This window comes from Thamnophis elegans, chromosome Z (genome assembly GCF_009769535.1).
Source record: "Thamnophis elegans isolate rThaEle1 chromosome Z, rThaEle1.pri, whole genome shotgun sequence".
Classification (NCBI taxonomy): Eukaryota; Metazoa; Chordata; class Lepidosauria; order Squamata; family Colubridae; genus Thamnophis; species Thamnophis elegans.
Genome location: NC_045558.1, coordinates 119675291 through 119691922, shown reverse-complemented (window position 1 = coordinate 119691922; position 16632 = coordinate 119675291). Strand labels below are relative to the sequence as shown.

At 41.8% G+C, this 16632-nt stretch overlaps 1 protein-coding gene across 1 annotated transcript in view; it reads right to left on the bottom strand.

Moving 5' to 3' along the window:
* GRIN2D (glutamate ionotropic receptor NMDA type subunit 2D) overlaps positions 1–11378 on the bottom strand; it is a 29913-nt gene extending 18535 nt beyond the window's left edge. Inside the window, exons 1-8 of the mRNA XM_032237479.1 lie at positions 10980–11378; positions 9789–10381; positions 8373–8487; positions 7487–7683; positions 6466–6619; positions 5534–5687; positions 4619–4744; positions 4239–4468 (exon numbers count right to left, since the gene is read on the bottom strand). Coding sequence (XP_032093370.1) covers positions 4239–4468; positions 4619–4744; positions 5534–5687; positions 6466–6619; positions 7487–7683; positions 8373–8487; positions 9789–10381; positions 10980–11378 — 1968 coding nt within the window. The remainder of the gene's footprint in view (positions 1–4238; positions 4469–4618; positions 4745–5533; positions 5688–6465; positions 6620–7486; positions 7684–8372; positions 8488–9788; positions 10382–10979) is intronic.
* Positions 11379–16632: the final 5254 nt, after the last annotated feature.

Here is a 16632-nt window from a genome sequence, read left to right as displayed (position 1 = left end):
ATGAAAGTGGTATCTTGGAAAAGCCTAGAGAGATCCGGAATTCTGGAGGTAGTCTGAGGCTGCAAAAAAATTATGTAAAGCTTTTCGAGGCTGATTCTCTCTCTAATCTCCATACATACCTGGATATATGCATTTAAACTCAAGATACATACATATATACAATATATGCATACGTTTAAACTGAATATCAATGCATGCATAGATTTAAACTTGATACATACATGCATTTAAACTCAAGATACATGCATACATGCATAGCCTAGTCTGTGCCAAAGTTTTCAATGTTCAATTTCCAAACATTAGGGGCACTCAAAAGTTGTGACATGCCTTGGGGATTGTAAAGATATTTTGGTTACTTGAATATAATTTAGATGTTTTGGTAAGTAACTACATAAATATTGTAACTTTTTAATATTGTTCTATTTGCATATTGTACATGCATGCATACATACATATTACATACATTTAAACAAGATAACATACATACTATACATGCATAGATCTAAATTCAACCTACATATATTTAAACAAGATGCATTCTATATATTATACATACATACATTTAAACTCAACATACATGCATATATATATAAAAACTCAAGATGCATGCATACATGCATTTAAACTCAAAACACTTATATACCTATATTTAAACTCTGGGGTGAACAGTTAAGTTTGTCTTTTGTGCAAAAGGAGAGCAAATAATTTAGAAAGCCAACTGCAAGCAGGGGATGGGTCTATGGGTGGAAGCGAGGTCTCCAATGGCCTCGGAAATAGATGGGCGCCATGGAAAGATAATTCTGGATACAAAAGGATTCAGCAGTTGTCAAAAAATGATTGTTGACAGAGAGGTGCACAGAGATCAGCAATACGGAAATAGACCGGGACACATTTAGAAGGATCAAGGGCAGGGACGGCCTGTTTGTTCTCTTCTAAGAGAGGACTTCAGAAAGCCGTAGAGAAAAACATCCTTGTCACGTTTCAAGCCTCATCAAATTTGTTGCCTATAACAGACTGCTGTTCTGGGGGGGCCCTCGGACCCTTCTTCAGCATGGCACAGATAAGTAGTGGCCATTTAAAACCCATCCCTACTCAGGGACGAAAGTCAGAGCATCCGCATTCTGAAGGGATTGATTCCGCTAAATGAGGATCTGTGGAAAAAGGCTACTTGGTGACAAATGGCTGAGGAGCCATTAGAACACAGGTGGGGAACCATGGCCCTTATGGACTTCAACACCCAGAATTCCTGAATCAGCCATGCTGGCTCAGGAATTCTGGGAGTCAAAGTCCACAAGTCATAAAAGGGCCTGGTTCCTCCCCCTTGCATTAAGAGGGAGAAAGGTCCCCAGAGAAAGCTGGAAAGGAATATAGGAGACAGGCGCAGATTATCTGGAGTTTTATACAGAGCTGTGGATATAATCAAGGAACATGGGGGAGGGGAGGAATAGAGAAAGGACCAATGGAGGTGGCTATGTGTGGCAGAAGATGGCAGGATGAAGAGATGAAGAAATGTTTGTGACTTAGAAAGCGAAGAGGCTTGTGATACCTTGGAGATAAACTGGCTTGTTAGGTTTTATGAACTGCACAGCTTTGCCAGAGAAACAAAGGCAAGGTTTCTGTTTTAACAGGCAGTAATGCTGGAGAGGTTTTATCCTGCAAGAGCCACATGTGGCAGGGTCACAGACCAGCAAATAGTGGGGCTGGAGCCAAAGGGAGGGGGAAAGCAAGTATTTCCCGCTTTTCCTTGTTTTATTGCCCCAGCCACCTCTGCCTTTCACTTCTGGAGAGGAGCATGTTTCTCCTGATCACACGCTGAGCCGAAAGCTTGCTGGGGGCTTTGAAATGAGGCCAGAGGATCGAGACCTCAGGTTGCCCTGGCCAAAAAAGAACAAAATCCAAAGTCTTTCACCACAGCAAGCTCCAGAAGAGCAATGCTGCTCCTTCAAAGCTAGCATCTCTAATTTTATCTGTTTGTTTCTCGCTGCTACTGAAAGATTCTTCGCTGTAGTGTTGTAAGACATTAACAGGCCTCCGCTGTGGAATTTTACACCACTAAATCTGCAGTCCCAGATACGCCTGCCAAGGCAGAAAGCCACCAGCTCCATGTGGCTTAATTCAGAGTATGAAATCTATCCAGCAATGCCCATTTCAAGCACATTTTGCAAAACTTTCCTTTCTCTGCTTCCAATTACCAACTTTCCCTCCCTCCCCACCCAGTGTGAATTTGTTAAACGGAGCTGTTTAATATTTATCTGAGATTGCGTTTCTTGTTGGACATTAATTATGCCTATTAATTACACCCCAGCTTGTTAGCTCTTAACGAAAGGGATTCAATGGGAGCCGGGCTGCCATGCCACAGCTGGTCCGATTTGCGTGGCCCCCTCCTTCCCACAGCTGTGGTTGTTCGTCAGGGGCTAATTACCAGGCAATAATCAGCCACGTCCCGGTTTATAAATACATCCAATACATGCTGGGTACCAACAAGGCTTCCGGTGGAGGGCCCTGTGGAGCTTCTAAATGTGACAAATGAGTCCAACAGCTTGTCCATCTCCCATAACTTGGTATGCTCCAAAGGTACTGGAATTCAGTTCCCATGCTGGAAGGAAGGATGGGAGTTGAAGTCTAAAGCATTTGAAGGTATCAGGTTGAGAAATACACCTGTTTTAGGTAATTTATACTTTAATAAACAAACATGGGAAGCGAGACCCCTCGCTTCCTTCCATTCAGACTGTCAGATTTGCCATTTTTAATCTTTTATAGTAATTTCTTTGTTTATTTGAGCCAATTAGTGTCATTCCAATCAAGCTGCATACAAATTTAATACATTTTTATTGTTATATCCATGTAACCTCTCTCTGTCTGTCACACTGCAAAATATAATCTCTATGTTTGAAATTAGAAGCACTTAACAACCACTTGTTCAATGGCCATTCTAACGAATGAATGAGTGGTACTTATGATTGGTCCTAGATGTTTCAGCTCTTATAGCATCCCTACATTGATCACCTAGTTGCCACTTGAGACTCCTTTGTTAATTTCCTACAAGCAAAGTCAATGGGGAAGCTGGCAGGAGATCACAAATAGTGACCATGTGACTTCCTCACTTAATGATAGCATGGAACTTGCTTAACAACAGCAGGAGGTGTTAAAACTGCCATTGCTAAGCAAGATGCCGTAAAATGACTGCATTGTTTAGCTGGTTGTCAGCTGAGGATGCCTTTTCATGAGACAGACAGGAGGGTATAATATTTTTAAAATGCAAAACCATGTTGGGATTTTTGGCAGATGTAGCATTGGAGTTCTTCTGTTTTTCAGATAGCCATGACGTCAGGGCTTCTTCTGATTCTCCAAAGGAAAGATTACTGAATTCAAGGCAGCACATGCTGGGTAGTTCAAACTATAATATGAACACATTTGCTTTCTACAGAGGAGGCCTGAAATTCAATATCATCAAGGTCTTTACAAATAGTTCTCCAACAATCATGGACTTCATAACTTTCTGGCATTTTGCAATGGGAAACAAAAATCTATAGAGGTCCCTGCCTTCCTGTCTTATTCAAGATAACTCCATCTTCTCTTTGACTGACATTTCCTGAGCCACTCTTTAGAATACAGAGCAAGTTTTCCCTTTTCTGAGCTGCCCTGATCACAGCCAGGTACATCTTCTAAACGCTATTTAAAATAAACCTTGCAAAGTTTGAATGGCTCAATCAAAGGAAGGTTATCTTGGAAGACAAGCTGCTTTGCAAGACAATTCACAGAGCTCACATCTAAGACAATGTAAGCAGACTATGTAAAAAAAAAATCTTGGTTTCTTCAGGAAATGTTAGATGGAAATGGACAGTGAAGAAAAACAAAGATGCAACCCTACTCTTAATCTTAAACTGTACCAATAGCATACTTTCCCCTGATGTTTAAGTTAGTCAAATATCAGAGCAATGGACTAGACAAGGAGTTTTCAATCACTGGAATATTCATTTTCACCTCAATTTTAAAAATGACAGAATTTTCAGTCCATTTAACCTGACAGAAGGTCAAGTTTCGTTACTGGTATCTTGTTTTATTTTAACAAAAACAAAATAGTTTTAAGGATGAAGGAGAGGGGAAAAGCCAAGAAATGAGGTACGTGAAATGGAATCAGTGCAACTGTGTTTATAAATATGTCTGGAGATTGAAGGCCAAGCAGATGAGTAGATATTTTTCTTCACGAACCCAATCACCCATCCCTTTCTTCTCACCTTCTGGTCACTCAGCCCAGACACCGTGTCAACGTACTCCTCCTGGATCATAAAGGCAGCCAGGTTGGCTGTGTAGCTGGCAAGGAAGATGACGGCAAAGAATGCCCAGATCAGCACCATGATCTTGCTGGTAGTGCCCCTGGGGTTCTCCACAGGCACAGAATTATTAAACACCAATGCCCAAAGCAACCAGATTGATTTTCCAATGGTGAACTTGGAGCCTCCAGTGCCTAGAAAGCAGAGGAGGGAATGGGAGGAGAAAAAAACTTTCAAAAACTAACCTGATCTGGGAAAGCTTAAAAACCAATAAGATGCACTGTTTGACTTCTAGGGGGAGCCCACATTTTCACAGTCTCTCCCTGAAACCGTGGTATACTCACGTTTGCTGTTGCTGAGGCTGCGGTTGTAGCCCACTGGGCTGAAATATTCGAAGATGAAGACAGTCACTGCAACGACCGTCAGGCACATGACGAACATCATCACCCAAACAGCAGGGCTGTAAGGCTCTGTGGAAAAGGGAAACGGGGTCGGTGCCCAAATGATTTTTTTTAAAAAACTCTTTCCTTCATGAATTAAGATGCTCACATCACCTCTTCATTTTCCAGCCTCCTAGTCAGATTACTGATACCAAATTAAAGAGGGTAACAAAAAATTCAAGACACAAGCTCATTAGTTAGAACAATTAATCGGTGGAGCGACAGGTCTCCAGAAGTTGTGGATGCTCTAACATTGAACGTTTTTAAGAAGAGACTGAATGACCATTTGTCTGAAATGTCATAGAGTCTCCCGTTTGATCAGGAAGTTGGACTAGAAGACCTCCAAGGTCCCAACTTTTGTTATTCTGTTAATCAATCAATCAATCAATTAATGAATCAAACAGTCAGAATAGAGCGCGAAAGGACCTTGGAGTCTTCTAGTCCAACCCCTGTTCAAGAGGAAAACACTATACCATTTGTGATAGGTGGCTGTCCAGTCTCTTCTTAAAAACCTCCAGTGATGAAGCACCCCCAATTTCTGAAGGCAAGCTGTTCCAGTTGTCCTCACTGTTAATTCTGTTGCTTCTCTCCTTGATTAGTTCCCATCCACTGTTCTTTTTCTTGCCTTCTGGTGCTTTCCCTGAGACTGACTTAAGTCCTTGTTTCTAAAATCAGTGAATGTTACTATGGAGGAGTTTAAGGGTCTTATGTCTAATTCTAATGTAATCTTTCGGAGTAAGAGTGACCTGCAATCTCTTTGTCCATCACTCCCCCACCCAATGCTTTTTCCTTTGCTCAAACTTCGTCCTGAGCATTCACCTAGGAAGGCAGAAGGTGAAACAGTTCCATTGCTGCGGGACACCATGACACTGATGCCTGTCTCGACGAAGGGCACAGAGAAATCTATGACTTCAGCTCTTTCTGCATTGATGGTCAGGGATCCAATTGCCATGTCAGCTCGCTTGTAAAACACCTGATGGAGAAACAGACAGGATGAGAGAGTGGGTTTGTTTTTCTGAGGCAGGAGACAAATAAACATCCAGAGATTTGTGAGCCAGATGAAAAGATTAATGCTGTCTATGGCATAATAAGAAGCAGGAATATATAGTTTTAAGGGGCAGGGGCAGCTTTCCCATAAGCTGTGCTGAAGATTAGATGAGCAATCACTGTCAATGAACTGTTAAGGCAGTCCCTTTCTTTCATGAAGTATCCAGAGAGCTCTATTGATAGTCCTTGACTTATGGCCCCGATGACGATCTGAATTTCTGTTGCTAATGCAAGGCGGTTAAATGAGTCACACCCACTTTTACCATATTTTTTGCCATGCTTGTAAAGCAAATCACTGAAATTGTTAAAGTGAATTATGCGGTTGTTAAGTAAATCCAGCTTCCACCACTGAGTTTGTTTGTTGGAAGCTGGCTGAGGGGGTCGCAAATGGTGATCACGCGACCCCAGGATGTTGCAGCCACAGTAAACATGCCAGTTGCCAACGGGCCCAATTTTAATCATGTGACCATAGGAATGCTGTGATTGTTGTAAGTCCAAATAGGAATATTACTCACCTTTTCCAGTGCCATTTTAACTTTGAATGGATGCTAAACAAATGGATGTGGAGGGCTACCATATAGAAGGAGTTAAGAGTCAAGAAGAACAGAATGGCTAGTGTTCAGGAGGAGCTAAGAACAGGAATAGGAATAAACTGCATTTCTAAGATTTTGCTTGGAAATCAAAGTCCCTAGTTCTCCAATTACCTCTCCAATCATGCCGTTCCACATGCCATTGACTTTTTTCCCATGTTTGCCATTGGTGACAAGGTAGAGGTCATAGGTGAATCCCAGAGTTTTCGCCAAACGCTTCAAGATGTCGATGCAAAACCCCTTACAACATCTCTTCTTTAATTGATTGCTGTGAGCAGTGCAAGGAAAGTGAAAAAGGAACTCAGCAGGTAATTTAGGAACATCACAGAAAGTAAATAAGAACCAGTGTGGCATTATGGTTAGTGTGGAACTCAATTCCTCAGCCAGTCATAAATTTCATTGGCTGGGACTTGGGGGAAGCCACCTGAGTAACTTTAGACCAATCACCAGGACACTGTGAGTTCTAGTCCCGCCTTAGCATGAAAGCTGGTGGACGACTTTGGGCCAGTCACTCTCTATCAGTCCAATCAATCTCATAGGGTTCAAAGGTGGTATTCAGCAGGTTCTGACCAGTTCTGGAGAACTGGTAGCAGAAATTTTGAGTAGTTTGGAGAACCGGAAAATACCCCCTCTGACTGCTCCTCCCCCCATCTATTATCTGCCTCCCGAGTCTCAGCTGATTGGGAGAAAATGGGGATTTTGCAGTAACCTTCCCCTGCCATGCCCACCAAGCCATTCCCACAGAATCGGTAATAACAGTTTTTGAATCCCACCACTGATAGGGTTGTTGTTGTGAGGAATACAGGAGAAGTAGTAGTATGTTTACTGCCTAGAATTATTTATAAAAATAGTAAAGTAGGATATAAATAAAATTGACAAAAATATGGAGCTGGAAAAGAAAATAACATGTACTACTCCAGTTTCTTAGGAAAAAAGTGGAATCTAACTGAAATTATGTACATAAGCCTCATGAGGTACTCTGATATTTTTCAGGAAGAACAGGATTAAAGTCTAAGAATAATTTGCCATGCCTGTGAGAACCTTCTCAAGCAATAATAGCAACAGCAATAATAGCAATAATATTATTGCTATTGCTATTATTGCTTGAGAAGGTTCTCAAGCATATTGAAAATACCTGTCAGTGTGGTTGAGAGGGTGATGGCAGGGCACCGAGTCACGGATACAAGTTTTGGTGGCAGGATCAATATCATCCACAATTACGAAGGGCCTTTCCTCCAAAGTTGCCACCATCAAGTGCTTGTTGTCATCCACGGGTTGCAGGAACTTCCTATATCGTGACATACTCAGGATTCGTCGCTCCCACCTTCCCACCTGCCTCCCAAGGCGAAGAGAAGAGATTAGATACATCCCCAATCTTCATAGTCTTCCTGCCAAACCCCTAATGCGGTGCCAAATTCATTCAACATACAAGAATTGTTTCAATCCATCAAAACAGAAAGGCATTTATTTCGAAAGAGCTCCCAAATTCAGCTTCTAATATTAAGTTTTGAATTTCCCCATCAACTCCTTTCCCTTAAAAATCACACTCATCCTTTAACTAATGTCCTTTGGGAACACCTGACTAGGGCAGAAGTAAAAATATTGGGTAGACAAGAAACATGTCTTCTTCTGGCATCATTCAGTGATTTAGCTTGGCTCAATGTCCAGCCTCAGCAATTTCCAAAGCTGGAGTCAGGATTGTATACATTAGCCCACTACATTTTTCTATTGGCCAGAAGCCACATAGTGGTTATAAAATCTGGTTTGATTTAGCTTGTTTATGTAATTAAAAGTTATTTGGTCTCTTATCTATCAGATGTGACAGAGACAGAATGGAGACCGGAAAGCTCTCTCTCTGCTTCTAGTCAGAAGCTTCCAGAAACATGCTGCAACTCCAAATTCACATATATCCTGTTTTCCAGAAAGTCACCTTCGCTCCATATTACTTCTTTTCTAAACCTTCCTCCAGCTATCTTTCTTGCCAACCTACAGCTCATTGCCCCCTCCCTCCTTAAACTCACCTCTTCCCAAGTCCGATGTTTGCTAAGTGATATCACAGCCAAAGAAGGATTGATCAGGTAGCCATCCTCATTAAAGGAGAAGTCCTTGTCACCCCATGTGACATTCATGAAATATCTGCATGAAAAGACAGAAGAGAAGCTCTTCGGACAACCCCAATCTGTGTTTTTAATCCCCACTTTCACTCATGACCCCAAAGACCTTTATCCAATGTCTGAGAAAGAATATTTGGGAAGATGTGGACTAGGCTTTTAAAAGAAACCAAGAAGGAGGGGGGAGCCAATTTTGGGTAGAGATGGATGACATGTGGGAGGAATTCGGTTTGCAAATACGAAGTGGAATAGGTAAAATTAGAGAGTGAAAAGAAACAGACCTATTCCCTGACCTCCGCAGAAAAACTGATTTTTGCCCCCCTTCAGCTAAATATTAGCAACTTTCCCCACTAATAAAGTAGGATGTTCTCTACCCACTTTAGAAACAATATGAAATAATATTAGCATCCAACTTTCTGTGCCATTGCTAATCCCTCTTACACCTTCCTTCCATCCGTTCCACCTATTGGTCAAATGGTTTTGTCTTGATTTGTGAATGTGACACGCATTATAGACCACATAAATCATCTTCTTGTCCAGGTTTTGCATCTATTTTCCACTTTCTATTCCCTTATTATTGGCCAATGAGAAAAACATGTACTGTTCAAGCTTCTTCCTATCTTTTCTCCAGTGGTGCATTTCTTCTGCATTTGAATATCTTAAAGTAAAAATAATGTGAATTAAAGAAGGGTCCAGAGGAGCAAATCAGACCAGAGAAGAAGGAAGGTGGTCCTGACCTTATCCTGTATCTTAGCTTAAATCAGAATGGCAGTAATCAAGCAATGCTTGTAATCAAGCAACCAAAGCCACTTTGACATCCCTTATTCTGGGGACTACAAGAAGGAGGAATACCAGAGTGCTGGTTCTGAAAGTAAAAATACAGTTTTGAATACCATAACGGAAGCAGGGTTATAGTGCCAAGGAAGAAGAGAAGCATGATTATGCTCAAAGACATAACAGAGGAACAGAGTTAAGACTCCAGGTGATTAGATACAACTGTGGTCCATTTAAGTTTATGCCCTATGTAAATGTATGCATGATGCAAGACTTTTTATTGCTTGAGATGATCCTTCTCCAATTGTCTTGGATACAACACAATCTTATGCCAGCTGGGAAAGCGAAAACTGTATCCAACACATCTGGGAGGCATCAGATTGTGGAATTAAATGGGTGGAATGGGGTGCAAATCAAGAAAAGAATGGAAGCGGAGAAAAAGGCACAGGGTGGGAACAGGTCAGAGTTGTTCATGGAAGGGAACAGTAGATTCCTCTTGGTTGCACCACCCTCCCACCAAGAACCCCCCTCCCAGCCTCTTTCCCTGCTAACCGATGTAGATTCTCGTTGAATTGGGTGAGATTGGGTGCCCGGCAGTCACTGTTGAATTTTGGAATTGAGCCATAGACTTGGAAGAGGGCCTCGGCGCCTTTGGCAATGATGGCCACACCGTTTTGTACTCTGTGGTAAAGGTCATCTTTCCATCCTGCTGAAAGCACCATGAAGAGACCCTCGGGCAGTTCCTCAGGCAGGTAGGCAGTTCTACCAAAGTTGGCGCCTGCCATGAACCAAATATACCCAGGACCAGTAAGTTTGACTTCACGAGCGGCACGAAAGATGCTTTCTGCTTCTTCACGGGAACAGTAGAGAAGGCAAATACGGGCATTTATTTCTCGGAGCTGGCGCTTCAGGCGGGCTCCATCTGGGTCATCAGTGAGGTTAAGGGTCACAGTGCTGCGGCGCTCCCAACCAATGAAGCTGCTGTCGGTCAGGACCTCAATGTAATCTACAAAATCTTCATAGCCAGGAAACAGGGTAGTAATGACGGCAAATGCTGTCCAGTCATATTGTTCCAGGACCTCAAACATCACTTGCAACTGTTGTTTGGTTGAGGAACCAAGCTGCAGGAATGTTGAGCCTTTCTCCTGGATTTTAGAAAGGACAAAAGTGATCAGGCTGAAAAGCAGGAACGGTTTTATATATTTATTTATTTATTTATTTATTTATTTATAAATTTGTATTGGCTGCCCACCTTATCACAGGGAAACTCTGGGCAGCTTAAAATCTTAAAATGAGCTTTCCACTCATTTTCCACCCAGATTCAAATAAAGCATACAACTTTCCAAATGCTTTCGATTGAGGAGATAAAGGTTTCAGTTTTAAGTTCTGCTTTCAACCCAACTCTCCCCAGCAACTTGTCTTTTACAAAAATAATTCCCAAAGTCTTTATGAACAGAATTAGACCATCCTGTTAGATCTACTAAGTCCTACCTGTAACTGAAAATGAATATGTAGTATAATTCTATTATACCTTGGTTAATATTGATTTTTTCAGTTCTGCTATTATTTCTAATCTCATATCCCCTCTCCCTTGTATACACATTTCTGTACAGCTAACAGTTAAATTATCTCTTAAGGGCCCTTTTTCCGAATTGTTTGCATATTGATTAAGCAGATCTCTGTTAAGTGACCGAGCTTCCGTGTATATTCAGGTAGCAGAATAAGCCCAGGAAGTTATGTTACCTTGGGAGTAAGAACAATGGCTGATCCTCCATTGATGCCAATGATTGGAACTGAGGTCTGTGCTGAGATGAAGTCCAGGATCTGGGCGACATCCTCTGTTCTCGTATCATCCTCAAAAACGACTCCATGGATATGCAAGGAGGAGAGGACATCACAGAGCCGTACAATTAGGCTACGAGGATTGGTGTCATTCAGAACGACAGGGATGGGGTTGATCTCCATGGAGAAATTGCGAAAATCCTCAGGTGAGAACCGGGCACTTTCTGGTGTGTAGGTTGAGCCACTGAAAATAATGGGAATGTTGATGGTTCGTCGCCGTAAGTCCAGAAAAGGGCTGGCGCAGGCCAGAGCCATAACAAAGAGCATCCTAGCAGCGGGGGTGCCCAGGGGCAGGCTCATCTCGCAGGACCTCTATGTTCCCCCTGTAGTTGGTTGGAAGAAGAAAGAGACTAGAGAATGAGAAGAAAAAGATTGAAGAGGACACAAGACCAACTGTTACCTCAGAACCAGTGGTGGGTTTCAAAAATTGTTCGAACCTACTCTGTAGGTGTGGCCTCCTTTGTGGGAGTGGCTTGCCACCCATGTGACCGGATGGGAGTGGCTTGCCGCCCATGTGACCGGATATGAAGATGCCAACGACACTTGTCAGAACCACCTTAAATTACCTCACACACAGCACTGGCATGCATAAGAATATGATATAAACTTCTTTTTTAAAAGGCATCTTTGGTTTGCGTTAAAACAACTTCAACACACGAAATGTTCTGATTGCACCACAAACACTGTAGTCATCTTTACCTTTCACAGAGGCACTGAGTTTTATAAATATGAGCATAATAATGTAGAATAATCATATCCAAGGATCAGGGGTGGGTTTCAAAAAAGTTTGGAACCTCTTCTGTGGGTGTGGCCTGCTTTCCAGGTCCACTGGTGGAACCTCTTCTAACCGGTTCAATAGATTTGACGAACCGGTTCTACCGAATAGGTGCGAACTGGTAGGAACCCACCTCTGCTCAGAATTCAAATGGGAAGAATTTGGCTTGGCAACCAGAATGGTGTTTGAGATATTCTAGCCTTTTTCTCCCAAGGCATCCCTTGATGGTGTCCAGTTTCTTTATATCAGAGGTGGGTAATCATGGCCACCAATGACTGGTGGACTTAAACTCCCAGAATTCCTGAGCCAAAGTGGCCAGGAATTCTGGGAGTTGAAGTCCACAAGTCATAAAAGGGGCATTGTTCCCCACCCCTGTTTTATATCATTCTCATCCCTTGCTAAACAGATCATCTCAGGCTTGGGAAGGTGAAAAGAGAATCCACTGAACATATGAAATAAAGTAATCCTTCCTCCCAAACTTCACATTTCCCAATTTCTCTTCCCTGAAGGTCAGTCCTTCTGAATCCCAACCCTGTAGATATACAGATAGTCCTCAACTTAAGACCACAACTGAGCCCAACATTTCTGTTTCTAAACAAAATAGTTGTTATGTGAATTTTCCCCACTTTACAACCTTTCTTGTCACAGTTGTTAAGTGAATCTGGCTTTCACATTGATTTTGCTTGGCAAAAGGTCACAAAAGGGTAATGTGTAAAATAGTTGTAAGTGCCATTGCAACTTTGAATAATCACTAAACGAATAGTTGTAAGTTGAGGACTACCTATATATGATTGAAACCCCATCATTTCCAACTAAAACTGAACAGTTCACCCAAATCTATTGAACCTAATTCAGAGTCTGAATGTCAGTTGTCAATCCTTTGCTACGTTTGTACTACTAAGCCAGGGATGGGTTCCTGCCAGTTCTAACCTCTTCTATAGAAGAGGTTCCACAAATCTACAGTTCCATTTAGAACCAGTTCCAGCTCCCTCCCCCCGCCTGTCCGCACATCATCAAGATGAAGAGTGAGAGGAGGAATTCTGGGACTTGAAGTCCACAAGTCTTAAAGCTGTCAAGTTTGAACACTCCTGGCTGGTTTTTTTCTAAAGGGTTAGGGCTGCAAGGGTCTTGTAACTTGACAGTTTTAAGACTTGCACACTTCAATGCCAGAGTTCCCGAGCCAACATGTTAGCTGCTAAGCAAGAGCGTTGTTAGGTGAGTTTCACCACATTTTACAAGTTGGCCATGCCCACCCAGTCACATGGCTGCCAAGCCACTCCCACCCGGTCACATGGTTGGCAAGCCACTCCCACAAAAGCAGGCCACACCTACAGAAGAGGTTCTAAAAAATTTTGAAACCCACCACTGCACTAAGCAGTGGATAAGATTAGGCCAATTAAAGAAAATCAAGCTAACCGTAACATGAACTGAGTGTAGATCAATGGAGTTGATTAAAATGAGATAGGACTGATAGCCACTTAACTCTGGTTAAGTACAGGTAGTCCTTGACTTATCACCATAATTGGGACCAGTATTTCCATTGCTATGCAAGATGGAAGTTAAGTGAGTCATGCCCAATTTTATGGACTTTTCTTTACTATGGTTATTAAGTGAATCGTGTAGCTGCCAATTGAATCTGTTGTCTTTGCTTGGGAAGGTTGCAAATGGCCATCATATGGAATGTGGCAACCATTGTAAATATATGCCAGTCGCCAAGCATCTAAAGTTTGATTACATGACTATAGGGATGCTGTGATGGCTATCACAGTGTGAGACCATTAGGCTCTCTTTTGTCAGTCCCATTGTAACTTTGAACAATCACTAAACAAATGGTTGTAAGTCGAGGACTACCTGTATATAATCTAATCTCTTTCACTGCATAAAAATGGATGCTCAGACATTATGAAATGCTACTTCAGAATCAGAGGGCCAAACACCACAAACAAAAGCCATCTCTCTGAATTTCAAACATGCATTTGTGCCCCTATCACCATTCCTATTCAACACTCAGCCAAATTTGATCATGGATCTCATCTGGCTGATGTGCTGGATCACTCAGTTTTAACCTGTCATACTTCACAAGGTGGTTATATGGAGGGGGGGGGATGAGAAAGGACTCTAATTTTTGTCCTCAAGAGAAAAGATTTTTTTAATATATGAGACAAGAAGCATTCAAAGATGAAGTTCCCATTTATTTAGCAACACAATCCAGGAAAATTTGCAGCGTATAATCCTGATATTCACAAAGTTTATGTCTAATATATAAACTATGGAGAAATCACTTCTAATCATTGTGGTATTTTTTAATGATACTTTACCATCGAAATTCTTGAGTGGGAGCTATTGATTTACTGAGAAATGAGCCAGGAAGGTTGTATGTGGCAGAAAGGTTTTGTTGTGTGTATCTGTTTGCGTGTAACACACACACAAACACATACACACACACACACACACATAGGTGCCTACCAATCCTTAAACTCCCTAATATCCTAAGATGGGAATGAGGTTTTACCCTTCTGTTGCAAGTTTACCCTACAAATTGCAAGTGCCTAACTGAGCTTGTTTTCCTCCCAGCTAAAGGGGGGAGAAGGTCACCAGAATTCTGCAAATTAGAGGTAGAGGTTAAGCACACACAAACCCTTGACCCCCAATTCTACCCTATAAATGCTCAGTCCTTACTATCTAGGTGCTACACAGCCAGGAGAGTCCCTTGGTATGTTAGAGTACTGGCGGCTGGGCAGTTTTAAAGCTATAATTAACCACCTGTCTCTATCTCTGTGTGCACCTCAAAAGCCTCTTCTTCGCAAGAGAAATTATTATCAGAAGGTAAAATATTATAGAGAATCCTATGTTGCCTTTAATAATTTTTAGTACCATTTTCAGCTTGAAACAGACTATCTATGTGGCCATTCAACCACATAGCTCGCCACAAAGAGTCATTCTGAGATATCAGTAACCTTAAGCTGTTGCTTATTTCCTTTCCTCCTGACATTTCACCCACATTCACCAAAAGTGAATTAGATTGTACACAGGAAACACACACACACCACACAGGCAACTATCTAATTTTTTTTTAACTTTTGTAATATGGGTGTTTTTTTTTAATGTTGTACACCGCTCTGAGTTCTTGGGAGAAGGGCGGCATATAAATCCAATAAACAAACAATAAACAACAGGCACCCTCCCCCCCCAAAAAACCCATGCATCTGTAAGAACTGGACATTCTTTCTCTCTCTCCCTCTCTTTCTCTCTCCATGAGACAGAAAGGGGGGAGAGAGGGAATGAGAGCAGAGAGAGGAAGAGAGAGAGGAGAGAGAGAAGAGAGAGGAAAAGAGAGAGAGGGAGAAGAGGGAGGGAGAGCAAAGAGAGGGAGGGAGAGATAGAGAGAGGGAAAGAGAGGGAGAGGAGATGGGGGAGGGGGAGAGAGAAAGAGGGGAGAGAGAGAGAAGAGAAAGACGGAAAGAGAAAGGGAGAGGAGGAAGGGAGGTAGAGCTTAGAGGAGAGAGATAGAGAGGAGAGACAGAGAGGGGAAGAGAGGGAGGGAGAGAGGGAGAGAGAAAGAGAGGAGAGAGAGAGAAGAGAAAGAGAGGGAAAGAGAGAGGGGGAGAGTAGGGACAGAAGGAAAGGTGAGAGAGAGAGAGGAGAGACAGAGAGGGAAAGAGAGAGGGAAGATGAGGGAGGGAGAGAGGAAGAGAGAAAGAGGAGAGGAGAGAGAGGAGAGAAAGAGAGGGAAAGAGAGAGGAGGGAGAGCTGAGAGAGGAGAGAGATAGAGAGGAGAGACAGAGAGGGGAAGAGAAGAGAGGGAGAGGAGAGAGGGGGGAGGGAGGGAGAGAGGGAGACAGAGAGAGAGAGAGGGAGAGAATTTTAACAGAATGGTTTAACTTGTAGTTACTCTGAATCTTTAATTTGCCTCAAAGCAATCTGCCAAAGCCAATTGATCATTAGCACAACCACTTTATAGACTTTGGAGAAGCAACTTCCAAGTCTGCTTCATAAATTACATGAAGTATTTTTAGGATGCTCCTAAGAATACAAAAACCTCCAAAAATAACTCTCAAAATAAAACAAGGCAGTTTATTTCTCCCTCCCACCCCCCCAAAAAAAATGAAGGAAAAAAAATCAGTACTGTGAAAAACATGTATCCTGTTACATGTGGATTAAAGAGTTTATTAGAACCTATAATTTCTTTCTTGCAATGCTTTATTTTCCTTTAATGATGAAACCACTCATTTAATGTACAATTATCCCCGACTTACGGCAGTTCATTTAGTGACCATTATGAGAGGTTTTCACATTTACGACTGCTGCAGTATCCCCATGGCTCATATGATCAAAATTCCGATGCTTGGCAATTGATTCATATTTATAACTTGCAATGTTGACAAGCAAAATCAATGGGAAAGTCAGATTCACTTAACAACTATGTTACTAACTTAATAACTGCAGTGATTCACTTAACAATTGTTGGAAGAAATGTCTCATTCAACAACACAAGTTATGGGCTCAATTGTGGTTGTAAGTCGAACTATCTCTTTTTATGAATTATTCAGATATTAGGAGTCTTCTAACCACAACTAATATAAAATAGGTTACAGAAAGAGTTTTTCAAATGATCTTTTCAAAATATGGAACGTTTGCTTTTTGTATCATAAACACAAATAAATTTTCCTGACAGTGAGAACAATTAATCAATGGAACAGCTTGCCTCCAGAAATTGTGAATGCTCCAACCCTGGAAGTTTTTAAGAAGAGATTAGATAACCATTTGTCTGAAGTGGTG